Source organism: Oncorhynchus keta, chromosome 10 (assembly GCF_023373465.1).
Source record: "Oncorhynchus keta strain PuntledgeMale-10-30-2019 chromosome 10, Oket_V2, whole genome shotgun sequence".
In the NCBI taxonomy this organism is placed as follows: domain Eukaryota; kingdom Metazoa; phylum Chordata; class Actinopteri; order Salmoniformes; family Salmonidae; genus Oncorhynchus; species Oncorhynchus keta.
The window spans coordinates 6,982,901-7,009,278 of NC_068430.1; the positions used below are offsets into that span (position 1 = coordinate 6,982,901).

General features: G+C 44.8%; 1 protein-coding gene across 1 annotated transcript in view; it reads right to left on the minus strand.

Annotated features, from left to right (window-relative positions):
• Positions 1-26,378, minus strand: part of LOC118378667 (acid-sensing ion channel 1) — a 119,521-nt gene that overhangs the window by 51,479 nt on the left and 41,664 nt on the right. The window contains exons 2-3 of the mRNA XM_052526378.1: positions 19,202-19,352; positions 7,050-7,177 (exon numbers count right to left, since the gene is read on the minus strand). Coding sequence (XP_052382338.1) covers positions 7,050-7,177; positions 19,202-19,352 — 279 coding nt within the window. The remainder of the gene's footprint in view (positions 1-7,049; positions 7,178-19,201; positions 19,353-26,378) is intronic.

The following is a 26,378-nucleotide window of genomic DNA, read 5'->3' on the forward strand; positions in this document are numbered from 1 at the left end:
AGCTTATTTCAACCAGACCCAGAGGTGGAGGAGGGAGCTGCTGGGGTCAGAGCCTTACAAGCAGGAGGCAGAAAGGTCCAACAACCTTCTTAAGAAGGCCAGGTTCCGACAGAGACACGCTGCGAACGAATGCATTTACACGTAAATACATTCATGATTTCTTACTCCAAACGGGCGGCGGTTCGTGTCTATATTATATGATTACTGTGAGAGTAGTTCATAAAACGTATCAACGATAAGTGCCTCTCTCTCTCTCTCTCTGTCTCTCTCTCTCTGTCTCTCTCTCTCTCTCTCTGTCTCTCTCTCTGTCTGTCTGTCTCTCTCTCTCTCTCTGTCTCTCCCTGTCTCTCTCTCTCTCTCTCTCTCTCTCTCTCTCTCTCTCTCTCTCTCTCTCTGTCTCTCTCTCTCTGTCTGTCTCTCTCTCTCTCTCTCTCTCTCTCTCTCTCTCTCTCTCTCTCTCTCTCTGTCTCTCTCTCTCTCTCTCTCTCTCTCTCTCTCTCTCTCTCTCTCTCTGTCTCTCTCTCTGTCTGTCTGTCTCTCTCTCTCTCTCTGTCTCTCTCTCTCTCTGTCTCTCTCTGTCTGTCTGTCTGTCTGTCTCTCTCTCTCTCTCTGTCTCTCTCTCTCTCTCTCTCTCTCTGTCTGTCTGTCTGTCTGTCTCTCTCTCTCTCTCTCTCTCTCTCTCTCTCTCTCTCTCTCTCTCTCTCTCTCTCTCTGTCTGTCTCTCTGTCTGTCTCTCTCTCTCTCTCTCTGTCTCTCTCTCTCTCTCTCTCTCTCTCTCTGTCTCTCTCTCTCTCTCTCTGTCTCTCTCTGTCTCTCTCTCTCTCTCTCTGTCTCTCTCTCTCTCTCTCTCTCTGTCTCTCTCTCTCTCTCTCTCTCTCTCTCTCTGTCTCTCTCTCTCTATCTCTCTCTATCTCTCTCTGTCTCTCTCTCTGTCTCTCTCTCTGTCTCTCCTCTCTGTCTCTCTCTCTCTCTCTCTCTTTCTTTCCCTCCCTCCCTCCCTCCCTCCCTCCCTCCCTCCCTCCCTCCCTCCCTCCCTCCCTCCCCTCCCTCCCTCCCTCCATCACAAGCCGCCATATATTGAGTCAGTCATCGAGCAACCTTTATCTAATGTATTAAGTGTGTATGCTTATCCTGTGTTATCATTTAGTTAGTTAGTAAATAAATAATTCAACCAATTTGTGTAGTACTGAATCATAAGTAAGGCTTGGGTTTTTAGCAGTTGCAGGAGGTTACGACTGTCAGAATGATGATATGATACGAGGTTATGATTAATACGTTGACTGTTTTATGGATGTGATAGGTAAAGACCTTTAGAGTTTAATTCGGGAGATAACCCTTTAAACAAGGTAACTCTTTAAACAACCGCTCTCGTGGTGCCCCAAATTCCTAATGAGTTCATTCTTACATTATTAATTTAATCGGGTAACAATTAAACCTAGTTAGTGGATTAAATAAATAACATTCATCAGATTAATGAAAGTAAAGTCACAACATAATCTATAGTCCCAGAGAGAGTATAAATACCTAGGATTCACAATGTCAGGTTAGATATGCACTACCGTTCAAAGGTTTGGGGTCACATAGAAATGTCCTTGTATTTGAACGAAAAGCACATTTTGTTGTCCATTAAAATAACATCAAATTGATCAGAAATACAGTGTAGACATCGTTAATGTTGTAAATGACTATTGTAGTTGGAAACAGCAGATTTGTAATGGTACACAACCAGATACCAGATACACAACTAGTCTAAAGAAGGCCAGTTTTATTGCTTCTTTAATCAGGACAACAGTTTTCAGCTGTGCTAACATAATTGCAAAAGGGTTTTCTAATGATCAATTTGCCTTTTAAAATTATAAACTTGGATTAGCTAACACAACGTGCCATTGGAACAGGAGTGATGGTTGCTAATAATGGATCTCTGTACGCCTATGTAGATATTCCATTACAAATCTGCTGTTTCCAGCTAAAATAGTCATTTACAACATTAACGATGTCTACAATGTATTTCTGATCAATTTTATGTTATTTTAATGGACAACAAAATGTGCTTTTCTTTCAAAAACAAGGACATTTCTAAATGATCCCAAACCTTTGAACGGTAGTGTACATGATGAGAGGGTAGAGTTAGAGTTGAAATCACTGTAATGGTGTATGCTGGTTGGGTATCACTGTAATGGTGTATGCTGGTTGGGAATCACTGTAATGGTGTATGCTGGTTGGGTATCACTGTAATGGTGTATGCTGGTTGGGTATCACTGTAATGGTGTATGCTGGTTGGGTATCACTGTAATGGTGTATGCTGGTTGGGTATCACTGTAATGGTGTATGCTGGTTGGGAATCACTGTAATGGTGTATGCTGGTTGGGTATCACTGTAATGGTGTATGCTGGTTGGGTATCACTGTAATGGTGTATGCTGGTTGGGTATCACTGTAATGGTGTATGCTGGTTGGGAATCACTGTAATGGTGTATGCTGGTTGGGTATCACTGTAATGGTGTATGCTGGTTGGGTATCACTGTAGTGGTGTATGCTGGTTGGGTATCACTGTAATGGTGTATGCTGGTTGGGTATCACTGTAATGGTGTATGCTGGTTGGGTATCACTGTAATGGTGTATGCTGGTTGGGAATCACTGTAATGGTGTATGCTGGTTGGGTATCACTGTAATGGTGTATGCTGGTTGGGAATCACTGTAATGGTGTATGCTGGTTGGGTATCACTGTAATGGTGTATGCTGGTTGGGTATCACTGTAATGGTGTATGCTGGTTGGGTATCACTGTAATGGTGTATGCTGGTTGGGTATCACTGTAATGGTGTATGCTGGTTGGGAATCACTGTAATGGTGTATGCTGGTTGGGTATCACTGTAATGGTGTATGCTGGTTGGGTATCACTGTAATGGTGTATGCTGGTTGGGAATCACTGTAATGGTGTATGCTGGTTGGGTATCACTGTAATGGTGTATGCTGGTTGGGTATCACTGTAGTGGTGTATGCTGGTTGGGTATCACTGTAATGGTGTATGCTGGTTGGGTATCACTGTAATGGTGTATGCTGGTTGGGAATCACTGTAATGGTGTATGCTGGTTGGGTATCACTGTAGTGGTGTATGCTGGTTGGGTATCACTGTAATGGTGTATGCTGGTTGGGAATCACTGTAATGGTGTATGCTGGTTGGGTATCACTGTAATGGTGTATGCTGGTTGGGTATCACTGTAATGGTGTATGCTGGTTGGGTATCACTGTAATGGTGTATGCTGGTTGGGTATCACTGTAATGGTGTATGCTGGTTGGGAATCACTGTAGTGGTGTATGCTGGTTGGGTATCACTGTAATGGTGTATGCTGGTTGGGTATCACTGTTGGGTATCACTGTAATGGTGTATGCTGGTTGGGTATCACTGTAATGGTGTATGCTGGTTGGGAATCACTGTAATGGTGTATGCTGGTTGGGAATCACTGTAATGGTGTATGCTGGTTGGGAATCACTGTAATGGTGTATGCTGGTTGGGAATCACTGTAATGGTGTATGCTGGTTGGGCTATCACTGTAATGGTGTATGCTGGTTGGGTATCACTGTAATGGTGTATGCTGGTTGGGAATCACTGGTTGGGAATCACTTAATGGTGTATGCTGGTTGGGAATCACTGTAATGGTGTATGCTGGTTGGGTATCACTGTAATGGTGTATGCTGGTTGGGAATCACTGTAATGGTGTATGCTGGTTGGGTATCACTGTAATGGTGTATGCTGGTTGGGTATCACTGTAATGGTGTATGCTGGTTGGGTCATCACTGTAATGGTGTATGCTGGTTGGGTATCACTGTAATGGTGTATGCTGGTTGGGTATCACTGTAATGCTGTATGCTGGTTGGGAATCACTGTAATGGTGTATGCTGGTTGGGTATCACTGTAGTGGTGTATGCTGGTTGGGTATCACTGTAATGGTGTATGCTGGTTGGGAATCACTGTAATGGTGTATGCTGGTTGGGAATCACTGTAATGGTGTATGCTGGTTGGGTATCACTGTAATGGTGTATGCTGGTTGGGTATCACTGTAATGGTGTATGCTGGTTGGGTATCACTGTAATGGTGTATGCTGGTTGGGTATCACTGTAATGGTGTATGCTGGTTGGTTATCACTGTAATGGTGTATGCTGGTTGGGAATCACTGTAATGGTGTATGCTGGTTGGGAATCTGTCCGTCACACGTCCTTCTTTATTAATATGGCAGGATGACATCATCACGTCCTTCTTTATTAATATGGCAGGATGACATTCCCAAGTTCACGTCCCTTTATTAATATGGCAGGATGACATCATCACGCCCCATTCTTTATTAATATGGCAGGATGACATCGGCTCACGGCCCTTCTTTATTAATATGGCAGGATGACATCATCCGCTCCTTCTTTATTAATATGGCAGGATGACATCGCCACAAAACTGTTCCTTCTTTATTAATATGGCAGGATGACATCATCACGAAACCCTTTCATTAATATGGCAGGATGACATCATCACGCCCTTCTTTATTAATATGGCAGGATGACATCGGTGTATGCACCCTTCTTTATTAATAAATGACAGGATGACATCATCACGTCCTTCTTTATTAATATGGCAGGATGACATCATCACGTAATGGTGTATGCTCTTTATTAATACGGCAGGATGACATCATCACTGTAATGGTGTTTATTAATACGGCAGGATGACATCATCACGTAATTCTTTATTAATACGGCAGGATGACATCATCACGGTGTTCTTTATTAATATGGCAGGATGACATCATCACGGTGTTCTTTATTAATACGGCTGGATGACATCATCACGTCCTTCTTTATTAATATGGCAGGATGACATCATCACGTCCTTCTTTATTAATACTGTAGGATGACATCATCACGTCCTTCTTTATTAATACTGCAGGATGACATCATCACTGTAATTCTTTATTAATACGGCAGGATGACATCATCATGCTGGTTGGGAATCTTCTTTATTATCACTGTAGGATGACATCATCACGTCCTTCTTTATTAATACGGCAGGATGACATCATCACGTCCTTCTTTATTAATACGGCAGGATGACATCATCACGTCCTTCTTTATTAATGGCAGGATGACATCACTGTACGTGTATTCTTTATTAATATGGCAGGATGACATCATCACGCTGGTTCTCACTTATTAATATGGCAGGATGACATAGTGGTGTACGGTTGGGAATCTTTATTAATATGGCAGGATGACATCATCACGTCCTTCTTTATTGGGTATCACTGGCAGGATGACATCATCACTGTCCTTCTTTATTAATGGTGTATGCAGGATGACATCATCACGGTCCTTCTTTATTAATATGGCAGGTTGACATCATCACTGTAATGGTTCTTTATTAATCACTGTAGGATGACATCATCACGTCCTTCTTTATTAATACGGCAGGATGACATCATCACGTGTTATTAATACTGGTTGGGATGACATCATCACGTCCTTCTTTATTAATATGGCAGGATGACATCACTGTAATGGTGTTCTTTATTATCACGGCAGGATGACATCATCACTGTAATGGTCTTTATTAATACGGTGTAGGATGACATCTGTAATGGTGTTCTTTATTAATATGGCAGGATGACATCATCACGTCCTTCTTTATTAATATGGCAGGATGACATCGTAACGGTGTATGCTGGTCTTTATTAATATGGCAGGATGACATCATCACGTGTTCTTTGGATTAATATGGCAGGATGACATCATGGTGTATGCTGGTTTATTAATATGGCAGTGTATGACATGGTTGGGTATCACTTTATTGTATGGCTGGATGACATCATGTAATGGTGTATGCTTTATTAATATGGCTGGATGACATCATCAATGGTGTATGCTGGTTATCACTGTAATGGTGTAGGATGACATCACTGTACGGTGTTCTGGTTATTCAATGTAGGCAGGATGACATCATCACGTATGCTGGTCTTTATGTAATGGTGGCAGGATGACATCATCACGGTGTTCTTTATTATCATGTATGGCAGGATGACATCATCCGTCACGTCCTTCTTTATTAATACGGCAGGATGACATCATCACGTCCTTCTTTATTAATATGGCAGGATGACATCATCACGTCCTTCTTTATTAATACGGCAGGATGACATCATCACGTCCTTCTTTATTAATACGGCAGGATGACATCATCACGTCCTTCTTTATTAATATGGCAGGATGACATCATCACGTCCTTCTTTATTAATATGGCAGGATGACATCATCACGTCCTTCTTTATTAATATGGCAGGATGACATCATCACGTCCTTCTTTATTAATACGGCAGGATGACATCATCACGTCCTTCTTTATTAATACGGCAGGATGACATCATCACGTCCTTCTTTATTAATATGGCAGGATGACATCATCACGTCCTTCTTTATTAATATGGCAGGATGACATCGTCACGTCCTTCTTTATTAATATGGCAGGATGACATCATCACGTCCTTCTTTATTAATATGGCAGGATGACATCATCACGTCCTTCTTTATTAATATGGCAGGATGACATCATCACGTCCTTCTTTATTAATATGGCAGGATGACATCATCACGTCCTTCTTTATTAATATGGCAGGATGACATCATCACGTCCTTCTTTATTAATACGGCAGGATGACATCATCACGTCCTTCTTTATTAATACGGCAGGATGACATCATCACGTCCTTCTTTATTAATATGGCAGGATGACATCGTCACGTCCTTCTTTATTAATATGGCAGGATGACATCATCACGTCCTTCTTTATTAATATGGCAGGATGACATCATCACGTCCTTCTTTATTAATATGGCAGGATGACATCATCACGAACAACAAAACAACCTCCCACACACAGACATCAACAATAACCCAGACAACCATTATTATTATTATTATTTTTAAACTAATGTTGTTCCTTCCCTTTTAGCAAGCCCACATTGGGAAGAGCCAATAATTGCAGGCTTGATGGATTGATTGATACCTTACCCGTTGTTCCTGACAGGATACGAAGGTCTGGAAGCCCGGGGCCACACCGAAACCCAGCTGGTCAATGAAGGGAGGCTCGTCCTGTGTGTGGATCTGAACCTTGATGCCCGCCTCGAACGACGTCTCATCTAGAGAGAGGAAGGGAAAGATGAGAAACGTGCAGAAACAGCATGGTCAGTGTATTAATCAGTCTGATTTCATTCAACTGGACAGAGAAAAAACATGAAATTAGTAACCTGAAAATCTGATTACAATAAGGAATCAGAAGAACAGATTGATCTCAAAATGATGTATACTCTATTGTTGATGTTCCTCCTGTGTACTAGCCTGCCCTTATCCCCAGTACATCCCCAATCCATCCCCTATCCATCCCCTAACTATCCCCTAACTATCCCCAATCCATCCCCAATCCATCCCCTAACTATCCCCTAACTATCCCCAATCCATCCCCAATCCATCCCCTAACTATCCCCTAACTATCCCCAATCCATCCCCAATCCATCCCCTAGCTATCCCCAATCCACCCCAAATCCATCGCCTAACTATCCCCAATCCATCCCCTATCCATCCCCAATCCATCCCCAATCCATCCCCTATCCATCCCCTAACTATCCCCTAACTATCCCCAATCCATCCCCAATCCATCCCCTAACTATCCCCTAACTATCCCCAATCCATCCCCAATCCATCCCCTAGCTATCCCCAATCCACCCCAAATCCATCGCCTAACTATCCCCAATCCATCCCCAATCCATCCCCTATCCATCCCCTAACTATCTCCAATCCATCCCCTATCCATCCCCTATCCATCCCCTATCCATCCCCAATCCATCCCCAATCCATCCCCTATCCATCCCCAATCCCATCCCCAATCCATCCCCTATCCATCCCCAATCCATCCCCTATCCATCCCCAATCCATCCCCTATCCATCCCCAATCCATCCCCAATCCATCCCCAACTATCCCCAATCCATCCCCAATCCATCCCCTATCCATCCCCTAACTATCCCCAATCCATCTCCTAACTATCCCCAATCCATCCCCAATCCATCCCCTAACTATCCCCAATCCATCCCCAATCCACCCCAAATCCATCGACCCCAACTATCCCCAATCTATCCCCAATCCATCCCCTAACTATCCCCAATCCCATCCCCAATCCATCCCCAATCCATCCCATATCCATCCCCAATCCCATCCCCAATCCATCCCCAATCCATCCCCCATCCATCCCCAATCCCATCCCCAATCCATCCCCTATCCATCCCCAATCCATCCCCAATCCATCCCCAATCCATCCCCAATCCATCCCCAATCCCATCCCCAATCCATCCCCAATCCATCCCCTATCCATCCCCAATCCCATCCCCAATCCATCCCCAATCCATCCCCTATCCATCCCCAATCCCATCCCCAATCCATCCCCAATCCATCCCCTATCCATCCCCAATCCATCCCCAATCCATCCCCAATCCATCCTCGAACTATCCCCTATCCACTTCAATCCGTGTAGATGAAGGGGAGGAGACAGGGTTAAAGAATGACTTTTAACCCATGAGACAATTGAGACATGTATTGTGTCTGCGTGCCATTCAAGAGGGTGAATGGGCAAGGCAAACGCCTTTGAACGGGATGTGGTTAGTCAAGAACTGCACCGTCGCTGGGTATTTCACACCTCATTACAGTGTTACTGTGTGCATCAACCCAAAGGACATCCAGCCAACTTGACACAACTGTGGTAATCATTGGAGTCAACATGGGCCAGCATCCCTGTGGAGCGCTTTTGACATCTTGTAGAGTCTGTTCCCCGGTGAGGAAGCCATATATTTATCATGAGCAGATGGGAGGTTGTAATAGTGGCCATGTTGTACCACCTGAGACCATGTACCACCTGGGAGGGGCTGTGCACACACACACACACACACACACACACACACACACACACACACACACACACACACACACACACACACACACACACACACACACACACACACACACACACACACACACACACACACACACACACACACACTAACCGTTGCCATTTAGTATGTCAAACAGAATATAACAATATTTCTAGTATGCATACGTGTCATGGTGGCTATAAAAATGATGCGATGAGTACGGTTTTAGAATGATTAGAACATTTCAAAGACATTCTGGAAAAGGGGGATTGGAATGAAGAAGTCCCTCATACCATCTCTTTCTCATTGCCAGTCCCTCTCTGTCTCACTCTCTCTCTCTCTCTCTCTCTCTCTCTCTCTCTCTCTCTCTCTTACCAGTCTCTCTCTCTCTCTCTCTCATTCTTTCTCTCATTACCAGTCCCTCCCTCTCTCTCTCATTGGTAATGATGGTCTTTCTCTCTCTCTCTCTCTCTCTCTCTCTCTCTCTCTCTCTCTCTCTCTTTCTCTCATTACCAGTCCCTCCCTCTCTCTCTCATTGGTAATGATGGTCTTTCTCTCTCTCTCTCTCTTACCAGTATCTCTCTCTCTCTCTCTCTCTCTCTCTCTCTCTCTCTCTCTCATTACCAGTATCTCTCTCTCATTACCAGTATCTCTCTCTCATTCTCTATCTCTCTCTCTCTCTCTCATTACCAGTATCTCTCTCTCTAAATTCAAAGGGCTTTATTAGCATATGAAACATATGTTTACATTGCTAAAGCAAATGGAATAGACAATAAACAAAAGGGAAATAAACAAGGGAAACATTAGTAAACATGACACTTTCACTAAAACAAAAGTTTTAAAAGTATATAGACATTTCAAATTATGTATTAGTGTCTATGTACAGTGTTGTAACAATGTGCAAATAGTTGAAGTGTGAAAGGTAAAATAAATAAACAGATCAATTATTTACAATGTTGTTTGTGTTCCACTGGTTGCCCTTTTCTCGTGGCAACGGGCCACAAATCTTGTTGCTGTATTCTATAAAATCCTTTCTCTGTAATTAATATGACCTGATTGAGCTAATCATGTAAATGTAATAATTAACTACAAAGTCAGGACACCATGAAATAATGTTTATAGAGCTGTTATCTTCCGAATAAACTCTTAAAGACCTGGTAATCTTTCACCTCAATAGCAGTCAATATTAATTTGTCACCTTATTCAGTCTCATCTGAAAGTTGTAAATTCTTGGTTATCTTCACGAACCCTGGCTAACAAGTTGAATCAGCAATGTAAAATTTGGTTAAATTATTTAATTACTAAACACCTAAACAATCACACAGAATTACACATACACAGGATTGGTCATACATGAAAAACGGCCCTGGTGGACTGAACCGTTATGACAGCTGGTTACACAAAGAGAGGGGGTTGGGCTTGAATGAAAGAGCGGGAGGACGTAAATGCAGAATCTTATGCATTCTAAATTACCGCCCATTTGGAAAAAGGAAAATGCAATAAATATTTACTCTGAGCTGCGCTTCGGTAGGTTGGTCGTAGATAGAAGGCCGGGTTGTCCAGCATGGATCTCTTGTCCTCTGAAGAATGTCTAGTGGTGAACTGGAGTGTGGTAGAATGGATCCTTTGTCCGTCCTCTCCGAGCCGTAGTTTACAGTTGCTGCGGCTAACTCAATCGGCTAGGAGGTATCACTTCTTTAGTGAATAAGAGTTCAAAGTTCATACCAAGTTGCCATACTTTAAGCTCATGCTATATTCTGGCTGGTATAGTCGAAATTCATCCTTTCGGCGTGTTGATCGTCATCTTCACGTTGAAATTCGATGCTAATTTTGTTAAGTTCTTGTCATTCAACCAGAGCTCACACTGAGGTTGGCTTCGTTCTGTGATCTTGTCCTTTTAACGCAGGGACCGCAAGTCCTCACGTCCTTGGACAGAAAGTTGGACTGGCTTATATCGTGGTGAAGAGAAGGGAATGTTTCATAGTTTACAACCAATGTCTGTTCACTTGGACAGGGTCTCTGAGTGAGCAGAGTTTACTCTTATGACAAACCGTTCTCTCATTAAGAAGCTAAAATTACATTTAATCTTTTCACAAATAGTTTCATGTTTAAACATTTAAATTGCACAACAATTCCATGTGAATCTGATAACTAGAATGTGTAGACTTTCCAAGATACAGTTTATGTCGTCCTATCATCAGTAATCATGTCTCAGACGCCAACTGATCTGACATCATATTCATTAAGTACCATCACATATTTCCAACTGATCTGACATCATATTCATTAAGTACCATCACATATTTCCAACTGGTTGGATTACCTAAATATGGTTCCGTTTCCCATCTTTTGATGTTACCAGACTCTCTATGTTAACAAAAGTCTTTCCAAGAGTCAACTCTATAGAGTAGAGAGAGAGAGAAAAAGAGAAAGGTATTTATGGGGGTCTAACAGGCCAACGTCACGACAGCAGTTTATCAATGTTTGATTTGTTTTCATATTCTTTGTGGGTCTGTGAGATCTGTGGGAAATATGCGTCTCTATTGTGGTCATTAATTTGTCAGGAGGTTAGGAAGTGTAGCTCAGTTTCCACCTCATTTTATGGACAGTGTTTGGACACACCTACTCTTTCTTTATTGTGACTATTTTCTACCTTGTAGAATAATAAGAAAGAAATCACAACTATGAAATAACACATATGGAATCATGTAGTAAACAACTGTTGAACAGAGTGTTGAACAAATCAAAATATATTTTATATTTGAGATTCTTCAAAGAAGCCACCCTTTTCCTTGATGACAGCTTTGCACACTGTTGGGATTCTCTAAACACACTGTTGGGATTCTCTCAACCAGCTTCATGAGGTATCACCTGGAATGCATTTCAATTAACAGGTGTGCATTGTTAAAAGTTAATTTGTGGAATTTCAATCAGTTGTGTTGTGACAAGGTAGGGGCGGTGTTACAGTTTTTAATGTCCCGTTGTCTTGATTGTATATCATCCATTTTATTCTCCAGTGCACGTTGGCCAATAGAACGGATGATAGTGGAGGTTTAATCCCTCGCCCTACGAATTCTCAGAATTCCCAACCTCCGCCCATTTCTTCTCTGTATTTTCTTCACGCAAATGACGGGGATTTGGGCCAGTTCCTGAGAAACCAGCATATCCTTCACGTCTGACTCGTTAAAAAAAAATCTTCATCCGGTTCGAGTTGAGAAATCGCTGTTTTGATGTCCAGAAATTATTTTCGGTCATAAAAAGATGGTAGCAGCAACATTATGTACAAAATAAAAAATAAGTTACAAACAACGCAAAAAAATGAACAAAATAGCAAAGTTGGTTAGGAGCACGTAAAATGGCAGCCTTTCCCGCCGGCGCCATTCTTAAACCACTGCAGGTGACGGCAGAGACTGGGGGAGGACTTGTTGGACTTTAACACTCTGAGCTTGGGGGAGTTTGAGGGGGAGAGAGGTAAAGCCCTCCACAACCTCTGTATTAAGGTGAGGAACATGGAGCCGTGGCCACTAATAGCTGGTTGGCACGGGTTGAACCGGGAGTCTGACAGGGGTGTCCTTTCTGTGTCATTAGTGAAACTGTGCATCGTGTGTTTTCTGTGTGCGCCAGGTTAAGGCCATTAATGTCTCTGTTGGAATGTCTGTGTGAAAGGTTGTGGGTGGAGTTTACTGTTGGGATGTTTATAATGGGGTACAGGTATTCGAATAAGGAAAAAGCCAAATGTGTGTTGTTGAATTTTCTGTTTGCTCAGGCAAAGTTGTCTCTTTAGATAACAAGGAGGAACAGGGTCAAAGGTTGGGGGATAACAGAACCTTTACTATTATTTCATGGGATGGTCTCTGCGCGCCTTAGGGTGGAATTTGAGTTGTATAAAATGATAAACAGTGTGGAGTTGTTTCAGGAGATATGGTGTGTTGGAGATGCTGCCTGTACAGCTGGGGATAAAATTTGAGTTGTATAAAATGATAAACAGTGTTTAGGAGATATGGTGTGTCGGGGGGGGTTACTGCCTGTACAGCTGGGGAAGATAGGTTGGATATACGGTTGTAGAAGTGGTAAGGTTTTGGTTATTGTGATGTTTGATGTTGAGGGCAAGTTGAGTATGCAGCACAGGGATATTGTTTTTTAAAGGGGGGTTTTAATGAAATGAGGATGTATCATTAAAGAAAGTCTCTCTCTCTCTCATTACCAGTATCCTCTCTCTCTCTCTCTCTCTCTCTCTCTCTCTGTCACGCCCTGACCTTAGAGATCCTTTTTATGTCTCTAGCTTGGTTTTGTCAGGGCGTGAGTTGTGGTGGGCATTCTATGTTTTCTATTTCTGTGTGTTTGGCAGGGTGTGGTTCTCAATCAGAGGCAGCTGTCTATCGTTGTCTCTGATTGAGAACCATACTTAGGTAGCCTTTTCCCACCTGTGTTTTGTGGGTAGTTGCTTTCTGTTTATGTGTCTGCACCAGACAGAAATGTTTCGTTTGTTCTCTTTGTTATTTTTTGCTATTTCAGTGTTCAGTTTAATAAAAATCATGAACACGTAGTACGCTGCATCTTGGTCCTCTCCTTCCTACAGCCGTTTCTCTCTCTCTCTCCCAGTACCCTCTCTGTCCCTCTCTCTCTGTCTCTCTCCCAGTACCCTCTCTGTCCCTCTCTCTCTCTCCCAGTACCCTCTCTGTCCCTCTCTCTCTCTGTCTCTCTCTCTCTCTCCCAGTACCCTCTCTGTCCCTCTCTCTCTGTCTCTCTCTCTCTCTTTCTCTCTCCCAGTACCCTCTCTGTCCCTCTCTTTCTCTCTCCCAGTACCCTCTCTGTCCCCCTCTTTCTCGCTCTCTCTCTCTCTCTCTCCCAGTACCCTCTCTGTCCCTCTCTCAATTCAAGGGGCGTTATTGGCATGGGAAACGTGTTAATATTGCCAAAGCAAGTGAGGTAGATAATATACAAAAGTGAAAATAAATATGGGTTGTATTTACAATGGCGTTTGTGCTTCACTGGTTGCCCTTGTGGCAACGGGTCACAAATATTGCTACTGGGATTTCACCCAGTAGATATGGGAGTTTATCAAAATTGGGTTTGTTTTTTGAATTCTTTATGGGTTTTATCTGAGGGAAATATGTGTCTCTATGGTCATACATTGGGCAGGAGGTTAGGAAGTGCAGCTCAGTTTCCACCTCATTTTGTGGGCAGTGTGCACATAGCTTGTATTCTCTTGAGAGCCATGTCTGCCTACGGCGGCCTTTCTCAATAGCAAGGCTATGCTCACCGAGTCTGTACATAGTCAAAACTTTCCTTAAGTTTGGGTCAGTGAGTGGTCAGGTATTCTGCCATGGTGTATTCTCTGTTTAGGGACAAATAGCTTTCCAGTTTGCTCTTTTGTTGTTGATTCTTTCCAATGTGTCAAGTAATTATCTTTTTGTTTTCTCATGATTCGGTTGGGTCTAATTGTGTTGGTGTCCTGGGGCTCTGTGGGGTCTGTTTGTGTTTGTGCGCAGAGTCCCCTGTACCAGCTGGCAGAGGGGGGTCTCCCTCCAGGTTCATCTCTCTGTAGGTGATGGCTTTGTTATGGAAGGTTTGGTAATCGCTTCTTTTTAGGTGGTGGTAGAATTTAACGGCTCTTCTGTGGATTTTGATAATTAGTGGGTATCGGCCTCATTCTGCTCTGCATGCATTATTTGGTGTTCTACCTCTTCCCATCAGTTTGTATAGCAGACCCTCATGCCAAATTGAGTCGAAGGCTTTTTTTGAAATCAACAAAGCATGAGAAGGCTTTGCCTTTGTTTTGTTTGGTTGTCAATTAGGGTGTGCAGGGTGAATACATGGTCTGTTGTACGGTAATTTGGTAAAAAGCCAATTTGACATTTGCTCAGTACATTGTTTTCATTGAGGAAATGTACGAGTCCCTCTCTCTCTCTCTCTCTCTCTCATTACCAGTATCCTCTCTCTCTCTCTCTCTCTCATTACCAGTATCCTCTCTCTCTCTCTCTCACTCTCTTTTCAATTACAGCGGGAGGCCGTGTGAGCCTCTGATAAAGAAGAGAGCATCAGAAAGTAATTGCTCTTCTTGAGGAAGGATACAGAGGCATTTGAGTCATTGCCAAGGGAACGCACCAGGGCCTTGAGCAGGGCACCAACGTACAGCAGTGCAGGATGGGAAATGTACACATTACAGTACAGCTCCAAAAGTATTGGGACATGTTTTTGGCTCTGTACTCCAGCACTTTGGGTTTGAAATGATACAATCAGGTTAACCAGACTATCAGGTTAAAGTGCAGACAGTCAGCTTTATTTTAAAGGGAATTTTCATCTATTTAGAAATTACAGCACTTTCTGAACATTCAGTCCCCGCATTTTAGTGGACCAAAAGTATTGGGACAAATTCATTTATATGTATATTAAAGTAGTAACAAATTAAGTATTTGTATATATTCTGTCACTTCAATGTCACCATAATAATGTAAAAAACATTTATATTTGGCCTCAATATTGGAATACCAATGGAGAATGGACGTAGAAAATGCAAATCGCTACTGTATGCATGTGTGGAATTCTACATACTCACAATGAAGACTTTTGCAGCCTCTGACTTAAAGCTCTAATAATCGGTAAAGAGATTAGATCTTCTTCCCCTGCAGTTGTTTTGGTAATCAGCTGGGTAGATGTCAAGGATTGAAATGACCATTAGACATATTCCCAGATGGTCCCTTTGAGGGCGAATGAAAGGCCTTTCCACACAGACACTACGTCTACATACCGCTGCAGAGAGAAGCGCTGTATTGATTTTCATCTGACTATCCGCCATATTCTATATTATACTATACTATCCGCCATATTCTATATTATACTATACTATCCGCCATATTCTATATTATACTATACTATCTGCCATATTCTATATTATACTATACTATCCGCCATATTCTATATTATACTATACTATCTGCCATATTCTATATTATACTATACTATCTGCCATATTCTATATTATACTATACTATCTGCCATATTCTATATTATACTATACTATCCGCCATATTCTATATTATACTATACTATCTGCCATATTCTATATTATACTATACTATCCGCCATATTCTATATTATACTATACTATCCGCCATATTCTATATTATACTATACTATCCGCCATATTCTATATTATACTATACTATCCGCCATATTCTATATTATACTATACTATCCGCCATATTCTATATTATACTATACTATCTGCCATATTCTATATTATACTATACTATCCGCCATATTCTATATTATACTATACTATCCGCCATATTCTATATTATACTATACTATCCGCCATATTCTATATTATACTATACTATCCGCCATATTCTATATTATACTATACTATCTGCCATATTCTATATTATACTATACTATCCGCCATATTCTATATTATACTATACTATCCGCCATATTCTATATTATACTATACTATCCGCCATATTCTATATTATACTATACTATCCGCCATATTCTATATTATACTATACTATCCGCCATATTCTATATCATACTATACTATCCGCCATATTCTATATTATACTATACTATCCGCCATATTCTATATTATACTATACTATCCGCCATATTCTATATTATACTATACTATCTGCCATATTCTATATTATACTATACTATCCGCCATATTCTATATTATACTATACTATCCGCCATATTCTATATTATACTATACTATCCGCCATATTCTATATTATACTATACTATCCGCCATATTCTATATTATACTATACTATCCGCCATATTCTATATTATACTATACTATCCGCCATATTCTATATTATACTATACTATCCGCCATATTCTATATTATACTATACTATCCGCCATATTCTATATTATACTATACTATCTGCCATATTCTATATTATACTATACTATCCGCCATATTCTATATTATACTATACTATCTGCCATATTCTATATTATACTATACTATCCGCCATATTCTATATTATACTATACTATCCGCCATATTCTATATTATACTATACTATCTGCCATATTCTATATTATACTATACTATCCGCCATATTCTTTCATTTGATTCATGCAGAAAACAAGCGTTCCCCACGAGAGACACAATTATATGACAATGAATAAGCATTCGATAATTAGACCCCCCCATCCCAACTTTATTTAAAAGAGTCGATAATGTACCATTTTCACTGCAATTGTGCTCCAACCGTGTATGAGTATGAATTTGCAGATAGATTCATATTGATGAAGAACAATAGTGCGGTGTGAAGATTCTGATCTCCAAGGATATTATCTCTGTCTTGGAAATATCAAAGATAGTTTTTTGAGAAGTTGTTCTTGTATTTTTAAAAACAGATTCAGGAGTTGATCCGAAACTGAGAGTTTGAAAATAAATTCTACATGGACTAGCTTGCTCACCTGTCTATCTGTCTCTCTTCCTTTCCTTAGCAAGTAGCTAATGTTTGATCTCTGTTGATTCTTCTGAAGTGGTTTCACGTTCACAAACACCCTCTCTCTCTCCCTTCCGGCTCACCTGTTTCTCCCCAGACTGGCAGGTATTCATCCTGTTGTATATCCAGCATCAGCTCCAGTCCGTTACCCCTCCCTCCCCCCCTCCCTCCCTCCCTCCCTCCCTCCCTCCCTCCCTCCCTCCCTCCCTCCCTCCCTCCCTCCCTCCCCTCCCTCCCTCCCTACCTACCTGTTTCTCCCCAGACTGGCAGGTATTCATCCTGTTGTATATCCAGCATCAGCTCCAGTCCGTTACCCCTCCCTCCCTCCCTCCCTCCCTCCCTCCCTCCCTCCCTCCCTCCCTCCCTCCCTCCCTCCCTCCCTCCCTCCCTCCCTCCCTCCCTCACCTGTTTCTCCCCAGACTGGCAGGTATTCATCCTGTTGTATATCCAGCATCAGCTCCAGTCCCTCCCTCCCTCCCTCCCTCCCTCCCTCCCTCCCCTCCCTCCCTCCCTCCCTCCCTCCTCCTCCCTCCCTCCCTCCCTCACCTGTTTCTCCCCAGACTGGCAGGTATTCATCCTGTTGTATATCCAGCATCAGCTCCAGTCCCTCCCTCCCTCCCTCCCTCCCTCCCTCCCTCCCTCACCTGTTTCTCCCCAGACTGGCAGGTATTCATCCTGTTGTATATCCAGCATCAGCTCCAGTCCGTTACCCCTCCCTCCCTCCCTCCCTCCCTCCCTCCCTCCCTCCCTCCCTCCCTCCCTCCCTCCCTCCCTCCCTCCCTCCCTCCCTCCCTCCCTCCTCCCTCCCTCCCTCCCTCCCTCCCTCACCTGTTTCTCCCCAGACTGGCAGGTATTCATCCTGTTGTATATCCAGCATCAGCTCCAGTCCCTCCCTCCCTCCCTCCCTCCTCCCTCCCTCCCTCCCTCCCTCCCTCCCTCCCTCCCTCCCTCCCTCCCTCCCTCCCTCCCCCCTCCCTCCCTCCCTCACCTGTTTCTCCCCAGACTGGCAGGTATTCATCCTGTTGTATATCCAGCATCAGCTCCAGTCCCTCCCTCCCTCCCTCCCTCCCTCCCTCACCTGTTTCTCCCCAGACTGGCAGGTATTCATCCTGTTGTATATCCAGCATCAGCTCCAGTCCGTTACCCCTCCCTCCCTCCCTCCCTCCCCCTCCCTCCCTCCCTCCCTCCCTCCCTCCCTCCCTCCCTCCCTCCCTCCCTCCCTCCCTCCCTCCCTCACCTGTTTCTCCCCAGACTGGCAGGTATTCATCCTGTTGTATATCCAGCATCAGCTCCAGTCCGTTACCCCTCCCTCCCTCCCTCCCTCCCTCCCTCCTCCCTCCCTCCCTCCCTCCCTCCCTCCCTCCCTCCCTCCCTCCCTCCCTCCCTCCCTCCCTCCCTCCCTCCCTCCCTCCCTCACCTGTTTCTCCCCAGACTGGCAGGTATTCATCCTGTTGTATATCCAGCATCAGCTCCAGTCCGTTACCCCTCCCTCCCTCCCTCCCTCCCTCCCTCCCTCCCTCCCTCCCTCCCTCCCTCCCTCCCTCCCTCCCTCCCTCCCTCCCTCCCTCCCTCCCTCACCTGTTTCTCCCCAGACTGGCAGGTATTCATCCTGTTGTATATCCAGCATCAGCTCCAGTCCGTTACCCCTCCCTCCCTCCCTCCCTCCCTCCCTCCCTCCCTCCCTCCCTCCCTCCCTCCCTCCCTCCCTCCCTCCCGCCCTCCCTCCCTCCCCCTCCCTCCCTCCCTCCCTCCCTCCCTCCCTCCCTCCCTCACCTGTTTCTCCCCAGACTGGCAGGTATTCATCCTGTTGTATATCCAGCATCAGCTCCAGTCCGTTACCCATCCCTCCCTTCATGGTCACCAGCAGCGGCCGGTTATCTTGGCCAGAGTTGAACGTGTAGCATTTCCCATAACGGGTGAAGATCTGAAACAACAAGAAGGCCAATGGGTTTCAATTAGCAGTATAATGAAGAAAACGCAATGTGTCTAAAATGGCAACCAATAAAGGGCTACTATGACCCAAGCCACAAGGTACCTGCATTTGGAAAGTATTCACCCTCCTTGACTATTCCACATTTTGTTACGTTACATCCTTATTCTTAAATTGATTCAATTGTTTTTCCTCATCAATATACACACAATAGCCCATAATGACATCACAATACCCCACAATGACATCACAATACCCCATAATGACATCACAATACCCCATAATGATAAAGCAAAAACAGGTTTTTAGAAATTTTTCGACAATTATAAAACATTTGCAAAGTATTCAGACCCTTTACTCAGTACTTTGTTGTAGCAACTTTGGCAGCGATTACAGCATCGAGTCTTCTTGGGTACGACACTACAAGCTTGGCAGACCTGTATTTGGGGAGTTTCTCCCATTCTTCTCTGTAGATCCTCTCAAGATCTGCCAGGTTGGATGAGGAGCTTTGCAGCACAGCTATTTTCAGGTCTCTCCAGAGATGTTCAATCAGGTTTATGTCCGGCATTTGGCGAGGCCACTCATTGACATTCAGAGACTTGTCCCGAAGCCACCCCTGCATTGTCTTGGCTGTGTGTTTGGGCTCGTTGTCCTGTTGGAAGGGTGAACCTTCACCCCAGTCTGAGGTCCTGAATGCTCTGGAGCAGGTTTTCATCAAGAATCTCTCTGTACTTTGCTCCGTTTATCTTTCCCTCGATCCTGACTAGTCTCCCAGTCCCTGCTACTGAAAGACATCTCCACAGCATGATGCTGCCACCACCATGGTGCCAGGTTTCCTCTAGACGTGACGTTTGGCATTCAGGCAAAACAGTTCAATCTTGGTTTCATTAGACCAGAGAATCTTATGGTCTGAGAGTCTTTTAGTTGCCTTTTGGCAAACTCCAAGCGGGCTGTCATGTGCCTTTTACTGAGGAGTGGCTTCCGTCTGGCCACTCTACCATAAAGGCCTGAGTGGTGGAGTGCTGCAGAGATGGTTCTCTCCTCTCCACAGAGTAACTCTAGAGCTCTGTCAGAGTGAACATCAGGTTCTTGATCACCTTCTGACCAAGGCCCTTCTCCCCCGATTGCTCAGTTTGGCCGGGTGGCCAGCTCGAGGAGGAGTCTTGATGGTTCCAAACTTCTTCCATTAAAGAATGATGGAGGCCACTAGGTTCTAGGGGACCTTTAATGCTGCAGAAATGTTTTGGTCCCCTTCCCCAGATCTGTGCCTCGACACAATCCTGTCTCAGAGCTCTATGGACGGACATTTCCTTTGTCCCCATGGCTTGGTTGTTGCTCTGACACTGTCAACTGTGGGACCTTATATAGACTGGTGTGTGCCTTTCTAAATAATGTCCAATTCATTTAATTTACCACAGGTGGACTCCAATCAAGTTGTAGAAACATCTCAAGGATGATCAATGGAAACAGGATGCACCTGAGCTCAATTTCGAGTCTCATAGCAAAGGGTCTGAATACTTATGGAAATGGAGAGTTATTTCTGTTTTTATATTACATTTTTAAAATATTTTTCTGATTTTATTTTTAATACATTTGCAAACATTTCTAAAAACCTGTTTTTATGTTGTCATTATGGGGTACTGTGTGTAGATTGCTGAATATTGTATATGTTGAATCGATTTTAAAATAAGGCTGTAAGGTAACAAAATGTGGAAAAAGTCTAGGGGTTTGAATACTTTCCGAAGGCACTGTATTTGTGGATGCAGCTTTTCTGAAAATGTGACAAAGACAAAAATACACACTTTATACAGTAAGTCAGATATTGGCAGTGAAACCCCTTAACACTCAAGAAACAAACGTATCAACATTTAATGAAATGTCCTTTGAAAAATGTCAACCTTTGTAAGGTTTGAGGTTTGACCTTTAGAGAGAAGAATGACTGGGGCTGGCGGGCACAGTGAGAAGTTGCAGCAGTAGATACCTGGTGGTGGGGTGGTGTGGCTACAACAATAGATACCTGGTGATGGGGGGGTGTGGCTACAACAATAGATACCTGGTGATGGGGGGGTGTGGCTACAACAATAGATACCTGGTGGTGGAGGGGTGTGGCTACAACAATAGATACCTGGTGATGGGGGTGTGTGGCTACAACAATAGATACCTGGTGGTGGGGGGGTGTGTGGCTACAACAATAGATACCTGGTGGTGGGGGTGTGTGGCTACAACAATAGATACCTGGTGGTGGGGGTGTGTGGCTACAACAATAGATACCTGGTGGTGTGGTGGTGTGGCTACAACAACAGATACCTGGCGATGGGGGTGTGGCTACAACAACAGATACCTGGTGATGGGGGTGTGGGCTACAACAATAGATACATGGTGGGGGTGTTTCTACAACAGTAGATAACTGGTGGTGGAGGGTGTGGCTACAACAATAGATACCTGGTGGTGGGGGTGTGTGGCTACAACAATAGATACCTGGTGGGGTGTGTGGCTACAACAATAGATACCTGGTGGGGTGTGTGGCTACAACAATAGATACCTGGTGGGGTGTGTGGCTACAACAATAGATACCTGGTGGTGGGGGTGGTGTGGTTACAACAATAGATACCTGGTGGTGGGGGTGTGGCTACAACCATAGATACCTGGTGGTGGGGGGGTGTGGCTACAACAATAGATACATGGTGGTGGGGGGTGGTGTGGTTACAACAATTGATACCTGGTGGTGGGGGGGTGTGGCTACAACAGTAGATACATGGTGGTGGGGGGGAGTGGCTACAACAATAGATACCTGGTGGTGGGGGGGGAGTGGCTACAACAATATATACCTGGTGGGGGTGTGTGGCTACAACCATAGATACATGGTGGGGGGTGTGGCTACAACAGTAGATACCTGGTGGTGGAGGGGGTGTGGCTACAACAATAGATACCTGGTGGTGTGGTGGTGTGGTTACAACAATAGATACCTGGTGGTGGAGGGTGTGGCTACAACAATTGAAACCTGGTGGTGGGGGTGTGGCTACAACAGTAGATACATGGTGGTGGAGGTGTGGCAACAACAATAGATACCTGGTGGTGTGGGGGGAAGGGACTACAACAGTAGACACCTGGTGGTGTAGGGGGAAGTGGCTACAACAGTAGATACCTGGTGGTGTGGGGACGGAAGTGGCTACAACTTTAGATACCTGGTGGTGTGGGGATGGAAGTGGCTACAACTTTAGATACCTGGTGGTGTGGGGGAAGTGGCTACAACAGTAGATACCTGGTGGTGTGGGGGGAAGTGGCTACAACAGTAGATACCTGGTGGTGTGGGGGAAGTGGCTACAACAGTAGATACCTGGTGGTGTGGGGGAAGTGGCTACAACAGTAGATACCTGGTGGTGTGGGGGGGAAGTGGCTACAACAGTAGATACCTGGTGGTGTGGGGGGAAGTGGCTACAACAGTAGATTCCTGGTGGTGTGGGGGGAAGTGGCTACAACAGTAGATACCTGGTGGTGTGGGGGGAAGTGGCTACAACAGTAGATTCCTGGTGGTGTGGGGGGAAGTGGCTACAACAGTAGATACCTGGTGGTGTGGGGGGAAGTGGCTACAACAGTAGATACCTGGTGGTGTGGGGGGAAGTGGCTACAACAGTAGATTCCTGGTGGTGTGGGGGGAAGTGGCTACAACAGTAGATACCTGGTGGTGTGGGGGAGGTGGCTACAACAGTAGATACCTGGTGGTGGGGGGGAAGTGGCTACAACAGTAGATACGTGGTGGTGTGGGGGAAGTGGCTACAACAGTACATACGTGGTGGTGTGGAGGGAAGTGGCTACAACAGTAGATTCCTGGTGGTGTGGGGGAAGTGGCTACAACAGTAGATACCTGGTGGTGTGGGGGGAAGTGGCTACAACAGTAGATACCTGGTGGTGTGGGGGGAAGTGGCTACAACAGTACATAACTGGTGGTGGAGCTGTGTGGCTACAACAGTAGATACCAGGTGGTGAGGTGGGGGTGTGGGAAGTGGGTACAACAGTAGAGACCTGGTGGTGTTGGGGGGAAGTGGCTACAACAGTAGATACCTGGTGGTGGGGGGTGTGTGGCTACAACAGTAGATACCTGGCGGTGTGGGGGGGAAGTGGCTACAACAGTACATACGTGGTGGTGTGGGGGGGAAGTGGCTACAACAGTACATACGTGGTGGTGTGGGGGGAAGTGGCTACAACAGTAGATTCCTGGTGGTGTGGGGGGAAGTGGCTATAACAGTAGATACCTGGTGGTGTGGGGGAAGTGGCTAGAACAGTAGATTCCTGGTGGTGTGGGGGAAGTGGCTATAACAGTAGATACCTGGTGGTGTGGGGGAAGTGGCTACAACAGTAGATTCCTGGTGGTGTGGGGGGAAGTGGCTACAACAGTAGATACCTGGTGGTGTGGGGGAAGTGGCTACAACAGTAGATTCCTGGTGGTGTGGGGGAAGTGGCTACAACAGTAGATACCTTGTGGTGTGGGGGGAAGTGGATACAACATTAGATACCTGGTGGTGTGGGGGGAAGTGGCTACAACAGTAGATTCCTGGTGGTGTGGGGGGAAGTGGCTACAACAGTAGATACCTGGTGGTGTGGGGGGAAGTGGCTACAACAGTAGATTCCTGGTGGTGTGGGGGGAAGTGGCTACAACAGTAGATACCTGGTGGTGTGGGGGAAGTGGCTACAACAGTAGATACCTGGTGGTGTGCGGGGGAAGTGGCTACAACAGTAGATTCCTGGTGGTGTGGGGGGGAAGTGGCTACAACAGGACATACCTGGTGGTGTGTGGGGGGGGGACTACAACAGTAGATACCTGGTGGTGTGGGGGGGAAGTGGCTACAACAGTAGATTCCTGGTGGTGTGGGGGGAAGTGGCTACAACAGTAGATTCCTGGTGGTGTGGGGGGAAGTGGCTACAACAGTAGATTCCTGGTGGTGTGGGGGAAGTGGCGACAACAGTAGATACCTGGTGGTGTGGGGGAAGTGGCTACAACAGTACATACGTGGTGGTGTGGGGGAAGTGGCTACAACAGTAGATTCCTGGTGGTGTGGGGGAAGTGGCTATAACAGTAGATACCTGGTGGTGTGGGGGAAGTGGCTACAACAGTAGATTCCTGGTGGTGTGGGGGAAGCTGGCTACAACAGTAGATACCTGGTGGTGTGGGGGAAGTGGCTACAACAGTAGATACCTGGTGGTGTGCAGGGAAGTGGCTACAACAGTAGATTCCTGGTGGTGTGGGGGGAAGTGGCTACAACAGTAGATACCTGGTGGTGTGAGGGGGAAGTGGCTACAACAGGACATACCTGGTGGTATGTGGGGGGGACTACAACAGTAGATACCTGGTGGTGTGCGGGGGGGACTCCAGAACTGAGCAACATCAATAAAAACAGAAGACACTCATGTGATTCTATAGTGTTTCCTACCTGTAATACTATCACATCATTATGGCTCGGCAGCATAAGGAACAGTGTCCATGTGTCTCTTTATAGAGCACTACTCGGGTGGACGAAACACAAACAAAAGACAAAACACAACACCACCCACAACAAAAGGTCAGTGCTTTGAGTTCTCATAAAGACAATAGAGAAAGTGTTTTCCACCACTGAATGAATAGCCAAACCAGCTAGCCAGATCAAGAGCAGTTATTTTCACTAACCAGACAGACAGGAATATTTTTCCTCCCTACTGATCACAAGAATACATTAATGCCTGTCTGCAGCTGAAATGGAAACTTTAACAGAAAGATCTCATGTTGCTACTGAAATGTTAATGTGTAATACTCTTTGAGTCTATGGTCAATTTTAATTAAGAGCTCACCGTGAGGTAAAAAAGTGAAGGACTGAGTGAAAGAGAGAGAGTGAAGGACTGAGTGAAAGAGAGAGAGTGAAGGACTGAGTGAAAGAGAGAGAGTGAAGGACTGAGTGAAGGAGAGTGAAGGAGAGAGAGTGAAGGACTGAGTGAAAGAGAGAGAGTGAAGGACTGAGTGAAAGAGAGAGATTGAAGGACTGAGTGAACGAGAGAGAGTGAAGGACTGAGTTAAAGAGAGAGAGAGTGAAGGGGTGAAATAGTGAAGGGGTGAAAGAGAGACTGAGAGAGACTGAAATAGACAATGAGAGAGACAGACAGAGAGAGAGAGAGAGAGAGAGAGAGAGAGAGAGAGAGAGAGAGAGAGAGAGACAGAGAGAGAGACAGACAGAGAGACAGAGAGAGACAGAGAGAGAGAGACAGAGACAGAGAGAGAGAGACAGAGAGAGAGAGGGAGACTGTTGGTCTCCAGATGCTCTGGGGGACAAATAAAGCCATCTAAATGTCATTACCTCTACATATCAATACTGTGGAACACTACAATTTACTTTTACATATTAAACACTGAGTGAACAAAACATTAAGAACACCCCCCTCTAGTGGCAGTGCAGAACCAAGCCGTTACTATGATACATTAACACTGAGTGGACAAAACATTAAGAACACCCCCCTCTAGTGGCAGTGCAGAACCAAGCTGTTACTATGATACATCAACACTGAGTGGACAAAACATTAAGAACACCCCCCTCTGGTGGCAGTGCAGAACCAAGCTGTTACTATGATACATTAACACTGAGTGGACAAAACGTTGAGAACGCCTACTCTTTCCGTGACATAGACTGACCAGGTGAATCCAGGTGAAAGCTATGATCGCTTATCGACGTCACTTATTAAATCCACTTCAATCAGTGTCGATGAATGGGGAAGAGACAGGTGAAATAAGGATTTGTGGATTGTGTATGTGTGCCATTTAGAGAGTGAATGGGCAAGACAAAAGATTTAAGTGCCATTTGAACGGGGTGTGGTAGTAGGTGCCAGGCGCACCGGTTTGTGTCAAGAACTGCAACGCTGCTGGGTTCTTCACGCTGAACAGTTTCTCCGTGTGTGTCGAGAAAGGTCCACCACCCAAAGGACATCCAGCCGACTTGACACAACTGTGGGAAGCATTGGAGTCAACATGGGCCAGCATCCCCTACGGAACTCATTCGA